The sequence below is a fragment of the Canis aureus genome, chromosome 25 (genome assembly GCF_053574225.1).
Source record: "Canis aureus isolate CA01 chromosome 25, VMU_Caureus_v.1.0, whole genome shotgun sequence".
In the NCBI taxonomy this organism is placed as follows: Eukaryota; Metazoa; Chordata; class Mammalia; order Carnivora; family Canidae; genus Canis; species Canis aureus.
In genome coordinates, this window is record NC_135635.1 from 22,722,418 (window position 1) to 22,736,492 (window position 14,075).

Sequence of the window (14,075 nt, forward strand, 5' to 3'; positions counted from 1 at the left end):
GGTGGCAACTGAAAACTTGAACAATAGTACTTATCCAGTATTAAGTTCAGGATTTCTAATCAAATGTCATAAAAACTTCTGAGGTCCAGTTTATGAACAGTGTCATTAACCTGAGCATTTGGACAAAATAACAGAATCCCCACCCCATTTGCTAATGAACCATTCTCAGATGCAACAAAAAGCAATTGCCTTAAACACTTAATAGTTTATTAAGCTAACCAGAAAGTTTCAGAAGAACTAAATGGATTTGAATATTTTTGTTTTCTGACTCAGAATTCAAACGTCTGACTCAGAATTCAAACAGCATGTGGTGGCAGTGGTAATGGTAGAATGTGCCAGGATGTGTTTATGTGATAACTGTCCTACCTCACTGACATTTATTCACAGTCTATCTGGAAAATCTGCTCTACAGAACGTTTCAAAAATATGTGCTACCTAAATTTCCCTCTTGTTGCAAAGGTTGATTTTTAAGGGCATTGTTAGAGAAATCCTCATAAGCAAATGGGCTTCAGAGCAAAATCTTGATATGCATGCTGCTTCTGGGCAGCAAAAGATACAAACAAGTAACAGAGTTCAAAAAGGCAGGCAGGTTGTGAGCAACTCAAGACAGAAAGGAGGCATCCATTCTACTCTATAAATAGGAAAAAGAAACACATGCGTGCAACCCAAGAAGCTTTCACCTTCTGTTTTTAATATATTTGGACCAATGAACTGGGAAGATAATAGCAAGTTCATATGAAAAAAGTATATTCGGGGATAAGTTACAAAAGTTGACTCTTCCAAGAAGGTATGGGGGGGGGGGCACAGAACTACAGAAGGAGCTAAATTCTTAGTTTTATAAAACTATGGGGTATAATGTTGATTGAATCAAAGACAAATATAACTGAACCAAAAGATTAGTCCTCTAAGCACAGTATCTAAAGCAAACATACCATAAACCAAATCTGGAGTGCTTTATTATTCGTGTCTCAACAGGAACACTTCTAATCACAAGGGAATCTTTCCCAATACCCACTGAGCAATCAAAAAATAACATATAGATTATGTAATTTAAAGCTTTACACTGTTTGAGGGAGTCAACGGATACTTAGGATTATTGAAACCTAGCAAGTTCTGCAAGGTTTCAAAATAATAATAAAATATTGAATAATTACTGTTACGTTAGAATCAGCCAAGCCTTTTTAGACAGCATTCTCAGTTAGCAGGAGAAAGGATATAATAAATCCAAAACAAGCCCAAGTCTGAAAATCTCCACCTCTAGCTTAGTTTAAACTGATAATTCATTTGTTTGTTACCCAAATCAGTAGCTTTCTCTAAAAATGCATGTAGGACAGCCAGGGCAAGAAGCTGGCAAAACAAAAGCAATTGTCTGATAAATGGCCAAATAAGCAAGTTTTATTTTTACCATATTATGTTTCCAGAATAAAGTATGCTTACGAATAATCTGACATCTGTCATCTGACAATTGACTTTACACCTAAACACTCTCAGATAATACAGAAAAATGACAAATATTCTAATTTTTTAAAGCAAAATATATATGTAGAGAGCACATTAAAATTTTAAAAGGATTTTATATATTTAATATTTTGATATACTGAATTCATAAGTATTTTGCACAACCCTAAAATTACTACTTAAAACAAAAAAGGAGAGGCAGGTCCTTTCTTACCATATAATGGTTACAAGCTAGCTAATAAAATCAGGATGGAATATGTAAGCCATTTGCAAGTTCAAATACCCCATGCATACAAGATTTTTTTGTTTACTTTTACAGATATTGAGAACTTTTAATATTTAAAGAAATAACAGCCATGAACAAATCCAGCTCGTAATAATAATAAAAAATAAATAAACTGAAAGGGAAAGTTAGTCGTTTGAAATCAGTCTACTTGGCCACTAGGCAAACCTCTCTGGAAGCCCCACATTACTGCCTTCTGGAACCATCTTATTGTCATAAATGTGGGCAATAATGCAGCAGCTGTCATCTACAAAAATGGCTGTAGTCCTTTCGCCACACCTCAGAGCGGACCGAATTGGGACATAACACATATTTGCTACTCACTTTTCAATTTTCTCGTCTTCTGCTCAAGTGTCTGGCAAGTGTTCACTAACTCAGTATTTATAGTCCAGAGATTCCGTTGTTCCGAGATTGCTTCCTCTAATTTATGCAGCAAAGACTTAGCTTTTTCACGGGCTGAGTGGGCTGCTGGATCTCGATCCTCAACCTGAAAACGTACAGTTAATACTGGATTTTAGCAGGGTGGCCAGGAAAGAAAGCAATTGAGCGCTCACTGTTATTATGCATACGAAACTGAAAATGTGCTTTTCTTCTCAGGGAAGTGATAAGCCTCTACTGAACTTCTGCAATTCTGTGTTTGCATGGGCTTTGTATGCCTGAGCTATTTCTACAGTGGTAAGAGTCCTGATATGTCAAGTTGCCTCTTTCTGCAAAGATGCCTCTTTCATCAGCAGGCTGTTGACACCGCCTCTTTTACAACTCCCCCTTTACTTCCTCCGCTCACTGCTGGTCGCCAGGGACTGAACTTCGCAGTTCCTCTTTGGTTTTTTTTTTTTTTTTTTTTTTTCCTTCTTCTCTGTTCCTCCTCCGTTTTTTACTTCATGGTTTCAAGTACATCTGAGGAAACTTCCCCTTGAATACAAAGCAGTCAAAGGCTGCCCTACCTGCTTCTCTCTGTCCCCCAGCCATTGGCTGGTTCCTTGGACCTTCTTCCTAAGGACAGATTCCTGGTTGACAGCATCTTCTTGCAGTTGTTCAAGGGCTTCTAGTCGTTTCTGTCTGGCATTAAAAAAAAAAAAAAGTTCAAACCACAAGCTGTCAGTGACATTTCAACTAAGAGCCACCCCTGGGAAGTTGTGACAAGTTCAAACTTAATGCACTGCCTCAGATATCAGAGGAAAAAGTGAAAGTATTTACTACAAATAAATGCTTACCCAATACCGAATTTTAATCAAAGCAATCATATTGATCAGTTGGCCTGATACTCTCACTTTGCAAAAAAGGGCATTTGGTCTCCTGTTTTACACTGGAATATTCAGTTTCCCAAGCTACCTTCATAGTAACACTAGCATCGGTCAGCAATTGCCTAGAAGATGACGACTGTAATGAGGTCACCGTGATAGGTGCAGTATTTACACATCATAGCTAACTGTTTCAGAAAAAGAAAGGAAAGGGAATGACAAGGAAAGAAAAAAAGAGCCTTGTGTCATGACCTTGACCTTTTCTCTTTATGAGTTTTCAATCATGTTACATCACCAGCATAGGAAAGGCTGCCCCCAAGCACAGATGAACACTCCATGTTAGTATTTCTACTGCAGTCTTATCTTTCCCGAAAACTCGACACCTCCTTTCTTCCTTACTCCAAATCTTAGTGTTACTGTGTTACCCCTCTTTTGGATCTGAACCTAATCTTCCAAAATACATTAAACTGAGAGCACCTGCTTTCAGTTAGCTGATGAGACTATTTAAACCGTGCTATATATCAATATGTCAATGACAATCTGGAAAACAGCTTGACCCGAATAAGGATGATATCTTTAGCTCAAAGGGATGATAAACTTTGGGAGCTTCAAAGCAGTGAGGAAGACATCAGGTTTAGGCCTTTTGCATGCCTCTCAATCATTAGCACAGAATCACATTGTAAATTGGCATAAATCTAGACCTAACTACAAGAAGAACTGCATGAGAGACAAGAATGGTCACACAGAATGCTTACCATCATGGTAAACTGGCACACAAAACTCTATAAACAAAAATAAAAACTACCTAAACAATCTATTGAGCCTTGTTCAATGCCTTATAGTCAGTCTCCTTTTTTAAAATTGTAGTTAAGAACATTTGAGATCTACACCTTTAACACATTTTTAAGTATATAAAGTTTAACTATAGGCACAAGGTGGTATAGCAGATCTCTAGAACTTACTCATCTTGCATAACTGAAGCTTTATACCTGTTAAGTTGCAACTCTCCATTTCTTCTTCCTCTAGTCCCTAGAAATCACCATTCTACCCTCTGCTTCTATGAGTTTGACTATTCTAGAAGTGCTATCATGCCATATTTGTCCTTCTGTACCTGGTTAATTTTACTTAGCATAATATCCTCAAGATTTATCCATGCTATCACATGTGGCAAAATTTCTTTTTTAAGGCTGAATAATATTCCATTGTGTGTGCACACACTATATATATATATACACACACACACACATACACACATATACATACACCATATTTTGTCCATTTACCATTGATAAACATTTGGACTGTGTCTACATCTTAGCTATTGTGAATAATGCTGTAATAAACGTGGGTGTATAAATATCTCTTCAAGATTTTGCTTTGAATTCTTTTGGACACATATCCAGAAGCAGAATTGCTAGATCATATAGATCTATTTTTAATTTTTTGAGGAAATTCCATACTGTTTTCCATAGCAGTTGCACTGTATTAAATTCCCACCAACAGTATACAGAGTTTTAATTATTTCTCTATTTCTTTGCCAACACTTAGTATCTTTGGTGGTTATTTTTTTCCTTTGGCTTTCAATAATAGCCTTCCCTAACAGGTGTGATTCATTCATCATTGTGAATGACTCATTGTGGGTTTTATTTGCATTTCCCTGATGATGAGTGAGGTTGAGTATCTTTTCATATACCTGTTGGTCAACGATATGTCTTCTTTGGAAAAACATCTATTCTATTCAAGTTCTTTGCTATTTTTAAATTGGGTTATTTGGGGTTTTTTGTTATTGAGTTGTTGTAGTTCTTCAAGTATTTTTAATATTAACTCATTGGATATGTGGTTTGCAAATATTTTCTTTCATTGTATAATGTACATTTTCTCCCTGCCAATTCCTTTGCTGTTCAGAAACTTTGAAATACAATATAGACTCACTTATCTAACTTTTCTTTTGTTCTTTCGGTGTCATAGCCACGTCCAATGTCATGAAGACTTTCCCCATAAGTTTTCTTCTTATAAGACCACCTTTAGGTCTTATATTTAAGTCCTTAATTCATTTTGAGGTGACTTTTGTATATGGCATATAACAAGAGTTCAACTTCATTCTTTTGCATATGACTATCCAACTTTCTCAACACCATTTGTTGAAGACTATCCTTTCTCCATTGTATATTCTTGGCACCCTAGTCAAAGATCAGTTGGCCAATTATGTATGAGCTTATTTGTGGGCACTCTATTTTGTTCCACTGTCTTTAGGCCAGTGGCTATAGTTTTAATTACTATAGCTTTGTAATATATTTTGAGATAAGAATGTGTGCTACCTTCAGCTCTGTGTTTCTTTCTCATGATTGTTTTGGCTATTCAGGATCCCTTCTGGTTCCACATAAATATTAGAATTATTTTGGGGTGCCTGGGTGGCTCAGTTGGTTAAGAATCTGCCTTCAGCTCAGATAATGATCTCCAGGTCCTGAAATTGAGCCCTGCATCAGGCTCCTTGCTCAGTGAGAAGTCTGCTTCTCCCTCTGACCCTGCTGCTGTGCTCTCTCCTCTCTCTTCCTCCTTCTCAAATAAATAAAATCTTTAAAAAATATATTAGAATTTTTTCTATTACTGTAAAAAAGGTCATTAGGATTTTTATCAGTATTACACTGAATCTGTAGATGACTTTGGGGTAGTTTGAACATTTTTTTTAACAATATTAAGTCTTCTAGTCTACGAAAACAATGTCTTCAGTTTGTATCTTTTTAATTTCTTTCAGCAATGTTTTACAGTTTTCAATGATTAAGTCTTCACCTCCTTAAGGTTCATTCCTATTTCATTCTTTTGGGTGCTATTTTAAATGAGATTGCTTTTCCAATTTCCTTTTTGGATAGTTCATTGTTAGTGTACAGAAATGTATCTGATTTTTGTATGTTAATTTTGTATGCTGCAATTTTGCTGAATTTATTGATTATAACAACTTTTTGTGGAGTCTTTATAGAGTTTTCTATATAGAAGATCATGTCATCTGCAAATACAGATGATTTTACTTCTTCTTTTCTGATATGGATGCCCTTTATCTCTTTTTTTCTTTCTTGATTACTCTGGCTAGTACTATGTCTTTTAGAAGTGGTGAGAGTGGGCATGCTTGCCTTGGTTCTGATTTTAGAGAAAACATATTCAGTCTTTCATCATTAAGTACATTAGCTGTGTGTTTTTCATATATGGCCTTTATTATGTTGAGTTAGTTTCTTCCTATTTTGAATTGTATTTTGAATATGTTTATCATGAAAAAGTGTTAAATCTTGTCAAATGCTTTTCTTTGTCAATTCAGTTGATCATGTGATATTTATCTTCAATTCTGCTAATGTGGTATAACAAATTAATTTTGTATGGAACCATCCTTGCACTGCAGGGATAAATCTCACATGTCATTGTGTATAATCTTTTCAATGCATTATTAAAGTTGGCTACTAGAATTTTGTTGAGGATTTTGCATCTATACGCATCAGGGATCTTAACTTATAGTTTCTTTGCTTGCAGTGTCTTTGGTTTTGGTTTTAGGAGAGTACTGACCTCATAAAATGAATTGGGAAGTGGTCTCTCCTTTATAATTTTTTGAAAGTTTCAGAAGTTTTCAATAATCTCCTTCTATTAATCTTCTATTTGGAAGAATTCATCAGTGAAGCCACCCAGTCTTGATCTTTTCTTTGTTGTGTTTTTGAATACTGATTCAATCTCCTTACTATTTTTGTTCCATTAAGATTTTCTTTTTCTCACTGATTCAGTCTTGGTAAGTTGTTTCTTCCTACATATTTATCCATTTCTTCAAAGTTATCCAATTGTTGGTATATGACTGCTCACAGTGGTCTTTTATGACCCTCCTCCCCTACCCCTTCACTGTAGCATCAGTTGTAATATTTCCTCTTTTGTTTTTTATTTCATTTGAAACTACTTTTTTCTTAGTCTAGATAAATGTTTGTCAATTATATCTTTAAAAAACTTCAGACTTTCAGGGAAGATGTCAGAAGAGGAGGGTCCTAGGCTTACCCTATCCCACAGATACACCTAGATAACACACACATCACTATATATAACCCAGGTCATTTCCTGGGAGCATAGACTCTCCACAGATTAGTTACTAATCTCAGAGCAAGTGCTGGAGGGGCAAAGATCTTTGTAAGACTTCTTCAAGAACAAAAGAGATGGCAGGCACCATTTCCCTCCCCTCCCCTTCCTTCCCAGTCTAGATACATTGACACCAGTGGGAACCAGCACAGAGCAAACACTCTGCCTAGTTTGATAACAGTGCATCCCAGCCTGCATTCTCCTTTAGGTGCTCCTCCTCCACCCTGGACTAGGCAGGAGTTTTCATGCACCCTCCCACAGTAGAGCAGCACAGACTTTGCTGGCAGTGCACCCCACCCCTTCATTCTTCCTCAGACCTGTCCCCCAAAAAGTGTCCTTGGCAGGAATCCATTCAAAGCAGTGCCACAAGCTTGAAAGTGTACAAGCAGACCTGGCAGGGGCCAACACTCCTCCAAACTGGCTAGAGGGAGAAGAGAGAGGGAAAGATAACCACACACACTAGTTTGATTGTGTCCCTTGCAGTGCGCTAGGGGTAGATATCCAGTCTGATTGCAGTCCCTGCCTGTCAATGAAAGCTTCTCATGGAACAACACAGGAGAACATTCTGAAGTTTGATGCTACTGCAGCTCTGAAAAAAGCCTGGTCTGACACAAATCAAGCCCAGGATGGCCCCAGACTGGCCCATTAACAATGCAGGGATCAAGCTGTGTCCACAACAGGTGAGGAGAGCTACTGCAGATGACTGGACTGAAGGCCCAGTCACAATAGCAGTATACACATAACACACATAGGAGACACCTCTAAAAGACCAGGTTCTGGTGAATAGGGGACATGGCACAGCAGGGCTCCACCGGACCTCTTTTTTCATAAGGCCACTAATTTTAACATCGGAAACCTACCTGACTTTCCTCACATATAGAAACAGGCACAGAGTGTTAGACAAAATGAGGAAATAGAGGAATATGTCCCAAATGAACAAGTCAAAAATCATATCAAGCCAGGTAAACAAAACAGAGGTAAGTAATATGCCTGTTAGAAAATTTAAAGTAATGGTAAGAAAGATATTCAATGGATTGAAGAAAAGATAATAGGATCTCAGACCCTCAACAAAAGGATAGAGAACATAAAAAAGAACCAGTCAGAGATGTATAACTCAATAACTGAAATTTAAAATACTGTAGGGGAAGGAGAATGGATCAGTGACCTGAAGGACAGGGTAGTGGCAATCTAGGTGAACAGGAAAAAGAAAAAATGATAATAAATTGAAATAAACTAAGGGAAATCAATGACATGGTCAAGCCTAATAACATTCACATTACAGGGATCCCAGAAGGAAAAGAGAGAGCAAAGGGGGAAGAAATATAAATATATAAGAAATATATATATGTAAATATAAATATATATATACACATACATATTTTTTGAAGAAATAATAGCTGAAAACTTTCTGAATCTGGAAAATGAAACACAAATCTAGATCTGCAAGTCACAGGAACTTCCCCAAAAAATCAACCAAGCAGATCCACACCAAGACACATAGTAATTAACAATACAAAAAGGAGTAATAAAGAGAGAATTTTAAAAACAGCAAAAGAAAAGAGTTGTATACAAGGAAAACCCCATAAGGCTATAAGCTGATGTTTGAGCAGAAACTCTGTAGCCCAGAGGATGTGGAATGATATATTCAAAGTGCTGAAAGAAAAAACAGGCAACCAGAAGTTCTATCCAGCAAGACTGTTGTATAGAATAGAAGGAGAGACAGTTTCCTAGGGGGAAAAAAAGTTAAAAGAATTTATCCCCACTAAAGCAGCCTTACAAGAAATGTTAAAGGGGACTCTGAGTGGAAAAGAATGGCCGTAAGCAGGAGTAAGAAAAGTAAGATGAACAAATCCTCAATAAAATACTATTAAACAAAATCTAGTAATACATTAAGTCATTCATCGTGATTGAGATTTAATCCTAGGATGCAAGAGGGATTCAGTAGTTCACAAATCAATCAACATGATACATAACATCGACAAGAGAAAGGATAATAACTATATGATTATTTCAATAGATGCAGGAAAAGCATTTGGCAAGCACAACATCCATTCACGACCAAACCCTCAACATAGTAGGTTGAGGGAACATATCTCAACATAACAAAGGTTTCATATGAAAAACCCACAGCCAAATTATGGAAGCAACCCAAGTGTCCATTGATTGAAGAATGGATAAAGAAGATGTGGTGTGGTGTGCTGATATGCCCTAATACTCGGGCATAAATAAGAATAAAATCATGCCATTTGCAACAACATAGATGGATCTAGAAGGTGTAATGCTATGTGATGTAAGTTCACCAGAGAAAGAAAAATGCCATATGATTTCACTCATACATGGAATTTATGAACAAATGAACAAAGGACGAAGAGATACCAAAAAAAAAAAAAAATGGCTCTTAAGTATGGAGAACTGGTGGTCACCAGAGGTGGATGGGAGATGGGTGAAATGGGATAAGAATATAAGTATCATGGTGAGTACTGAGTAGTGGATAGAACTGTTGAATCACTATACTGTACACCTGTAACTAAAATAACAATGATATTAATATACTGGAATTAAAATTACAAATAGTTAAATTGCAGATATTTAAAAATTTAACTAAAAAAACCAGCTCTATTTTACCAATTTTATTTTTTAATGAGTTTTTCTACTCTCTATTTCATTTATTTCTCCTCTAATCTTTATTATTTCTTCCCTTGTACTAATTTTGAACTTAGTTTGTTCTTATTTTTTCTGGTTTCTTGAGCTATGAAGTTGTTAATTTGAAATCTTCCTTCTTTTTAATGTAGGCATTTGTCACTCTTAATTTCTCTTTTAATACTGCTTTTGCTGCATGCCATAGGTTTTGATATGTTCTTCCCACTTTTGTCTCAAGATATTTTCTAATTACCCTTTTAATTTCTTCTTTGTGGTTTTTTAGCAGTGTATTGTTTAATTTCTAAATATTTGTGAATTTTCTAGCTTTCCTTCTGGCATCGATTTCTATCTAGTTCTATTCCATTGTAGTTAGAAAAGATACTTAGTATAATTTCCATCTCCTAAAAAATTTTTTAAGACTTGTTTTGTGACCTAACATGTGATCTATCCTGGAAAATGTTTCATATGCACATGAGAAGAATGTATATCTGTAGCTATAGGGTAGAATGTTCTGTATGTGTCTGTTAGGTCCATTTGGTCTATAGTGGTGCTCCAGGGTATTGCTTTCTTATTTCCTATTTCAGTGTTCTATCCATTATTGAAAGTGATACAATGAAGTCTCTTACTATTATATTGCTTTCTACTTGTTCCTTCTATTCTGTCAATATAGGCTTTATATATTTAGGTGCTCTGACATTGAGTGCATGTATATTTATAATTGTGATATCTTTCTAGTGAACAGATTCTTTTATCACTGCATAATGTCCTTCCTTTGTTTTATGACTTGAAGTCTATTTTCTCTGATATAAATATCGCTACCCTGGCCCTCTTCTGGTTAGTATTTGCCTGAAATATCTTTTTTCATCACTTCACTTTCAGCCTATGTGTGTCTCTAAATCTGAAGTGAGTCTCTTGTAGACAGCATACAGTTGGATCTTATTTTTTAATTCATTGAGCCACACTCTATGTATTTTGATTGGAAAGTTTACTCTATTTACACTTAACATAATCAATAGAGTAGGAATTTATCATGGGCATTTTTTTCATTGTTTTCTGTCTCAGAGTACTTTAGTTCCTCTTTCCTCCCTTCTTGTCTTCGTGTTTTCCTTTTTTTATTAATATTTTGACTCATTTTTCTTTCGTACATCTTCTATAGGTATTTTCTTCATGGTTACCATAGGGCTTACATAAAACCTAATAGTCTATTTTAAGCTGATAACAATTTAACTTCAATTACATACAGTAACTACAATTTTACTTCTCTCCTCCCCCCACTTTGTTATTGATACCACAATTTACAACTTTGAATATAGTGTACCTTAATATGTTTTTACCATTTTATATACTTATAATTTTTAAACGTTCATCCTAGAATTAAAAGCTATTTACCCATCACTGCTATAGTTTTACAGTATTCTGGATTTGTCTATATATTTACCTTTACTAACAAATTTTATACTCTGATATGTTTTTGTATTAAGATCCTTTTGTTTCAACTTGAACTCCTTTAGCAATTCTATTAAGGCAGGTCTAGTGGTAATGAACTCTTTTAGCCTTTGTTTATATGGGAAAGTCTTTATAACACCTGGATTTTAGAGGGACAGTTTGCAGGGAATAGTGCTCTTGGTTGGTAGTCTTTTACTTTTAGTACTTTGAATATATCGTCCCACATACTCCGGGCTGCAAGGTTTCTGCTGAGAAATCCACTGATGGTCTTATGGTGCTTCCCCTGTATATCACAAAACTTTTCTCTTTGCTGTTTCCAAAATTCTCTATTTTTGGCTTTTGACAATTATTATGTGTCTCAATGTGAATTTCTTGGGTTCATCTTATTTGAGATCCATTGGATTTCCTGGATCTAGATGTCCTTCCCCAGCTTTTGGAAGTTTTGGGCCATATTTTTCTTTGTTTCTGTTTTTTAAATTTTTTATTTATTTGAGAGAGAAGGAGAACAAGCATAAGTCTGGGGGAGAGGCAGAGAGAAGCAGACTCCCCAATGAGTAGGGAGCCTGATGCAGGGCTTGATCCTGGGACTCTAAGATCATGACCTGAGCTGAAGGCAGATGCTTAACTGAGCCACCCAGGCACCCCCATATTTTTCTTTGAATAACTCTTCTTTCTCTCTTCTCCCTCTGAGACTGTAATAATACATATAGTGATCTACTTTATGGTATCCCATAAGTCCCTTAAGATTGCTTCACTTTCATTTTTCTTTTCATTTCTTTGACTAGACAATTTCCAGAGACCCATCTTAAATTCACTGATCTTTTCTTCTCTTTAGTCCATTGTTGAACTCTTGTAGTAAATTTTTCAGTCTATTTATTATGTTCTTCTGCTCTAAGATTTCTGTTGGGTATTCTTTTAATACTTTTATTTTTTTTATTGATATTCTCATTTTGGTTTGTTTTTAGAAAGATTTTATTGGGGATCCCTGGGTGGCACAGTGGTTTAGCGCCTGCCTTTGGCCCAGGGCGCGATCCTGGAGACCCGGGATCGAATCCCACATCAGGCTCCTGGTGCATGGAGCCTGCTTCTCCCTCTGCCTATGTCTCTGCCTCTCTCTCTCTCTCTCTCTTTCTCTCTGTGTGACTATCATAAATAAAAATTAAAAAAAAGATTTTATTGATTTGAGAGAGAGCAAGCATGAGCAGGGAGGGGCAGAGGGAGAGAGAGAAAGAATTGAAGCATACTACTCACTGAGCACAGAGCCTGACATGGGGTTCAATCCTACAACCATGAAATCATGACCAAAACCAAGAATCAGATGCCTAACTAAGCTACCCAGGCACTCTGATATTCTCACTTTATGGATTGTTCTCCTGATATCATTGATCATCTTTATGACAGTTAATTTTTTTTTTTTTAGTTATTTTGGATCCTTAGTGAGGTGAATCATTTATCTATGGTTCATTGGGATCAGTTTTTAGAGATTTTGTTCCTTTGGATGGAACATATTTCCCTATTTTTTATCCTGACTCCTTTTGTTGGTATCTGCACATTAGAAAAAACAACCACTTCTAGTCTCCACAGCCCGGACTTACATAGGAGAAAACCTGTATCAATCAGTTTGGTCAGAGGTTTTGAGGGCTCTCAAATCTTCATTCTAGTTCAAATCACCATGTTTGTCCTTACTGGGCCCTAAGTGTCTAGAGTATGATAGTAACATCATTGCTCTAAGATGGGTGTAACAGAAGGGAGTCTTTTAGACAACTCCCAGAAAAGTTGGAATATTGAATGTGTAGTCCTATTCTTTTCCTCCAGGAAAAAGCAAAGATCTGGGGTTCCACCTGCCATTATTGTTCTCAGTGTCCCTTAGGCATCTATAGTATGCCCAGTTCCATCTGCACTCTGAGACAGATGAGACAAAAGCCAGTATTTTGTTAAGTCCTCAGAAAAGTTGAAACACAGACACACAGTCTAACTCTTTCTCCCCAGGGAAAAACTGGGAGCTGGGGGATTCCTTCTGACCACACAGTCCTATGTCAGGAGCAGAAATTACACTGACAGGGTATCTAGAATTTTCCAACCAGTATTGATGTGGCTGGTTTCACAACTACCTAGGGTACAGGATCCTTTCAACTAGTTTCTGGATTTCTCACAAAGTGAACGCATCCATATATTACTGTTGAATCAGTATATCCCTTGGGGGAAGGAAAGCCAATTTCTTGCTGACATCACCTCTTTTTTTTTTTTTTAAGACATTAGTTTTATCAACTTTTCTCTTTTGTAGGAATAGTCTAAGCTATCAATACTGTACATTATGTTCCAAGGGAAAGCAAAAGGACCATCAGAAATCCACATTTAATAATATTACAACTTTTAATCCTGTATATTACATATGTATATGTATTTGTACCTTTAAGATAATTTTATGCACTTTTTGAATCATAACAGTCTTAAGGATAGCTTTCTAAAAATTATATAGTACCATCTATTAAATTAAAGATATTCAACAGATTTTAAACCTTTGAAGATTTTTCTTCCATAGAGACTTACATTATCATATTAATATAGTATTATCTTTGAAGGTGCTTTTGAATTCAGTAAGTCTCCTTGTTAACATGTCCTAATGCTAGATCTTGGTTTCTACACCTGCCAAGTCTGATTCTGAAACTTTGCCATTTAAATAGAATCCCATTTACCTAGTTTTCAGACCAAAAAGCTGTAAGTCAAAGATGACTCCTTCTTGCATTCCCACAACTAATTCACTACCACGTAAGATCTGACCCATCCTCAATGTTTGAATCCAACCGTTTCTTACCAACTGGCTCACTCTGACTCTTGTTAACACTCCTTCTCCTAGACTATGGAAATAGTTTCTAACTCAGTGGCTTTTTTTGACCACAACT

At 36.1% G+C, this 14,075-nt stretch overlaps 1 protein-coding gene across 1 annotated transcript in view; it reads right to left on the reverse strand.

Annotated features, from left to right (window-relative positions):
- IRAG2 (inositol 1,4,5-triphosphate receptor associated 2) overlaps positions 1-14,075 on the reverse strand; it is a 120,350-nt gene that overhangs the window by 50,694 nt on the left and 55,581 nt on the right. The window contains 2 exon segments of the mRNA XM_077870694.1: positions 2,066-2,228; positions 2,686-2,800. Coding sequence (XP_077726820.1) covers positions 2,066-2,228; positions 2,686-2,800 — 278 coding nt within the window.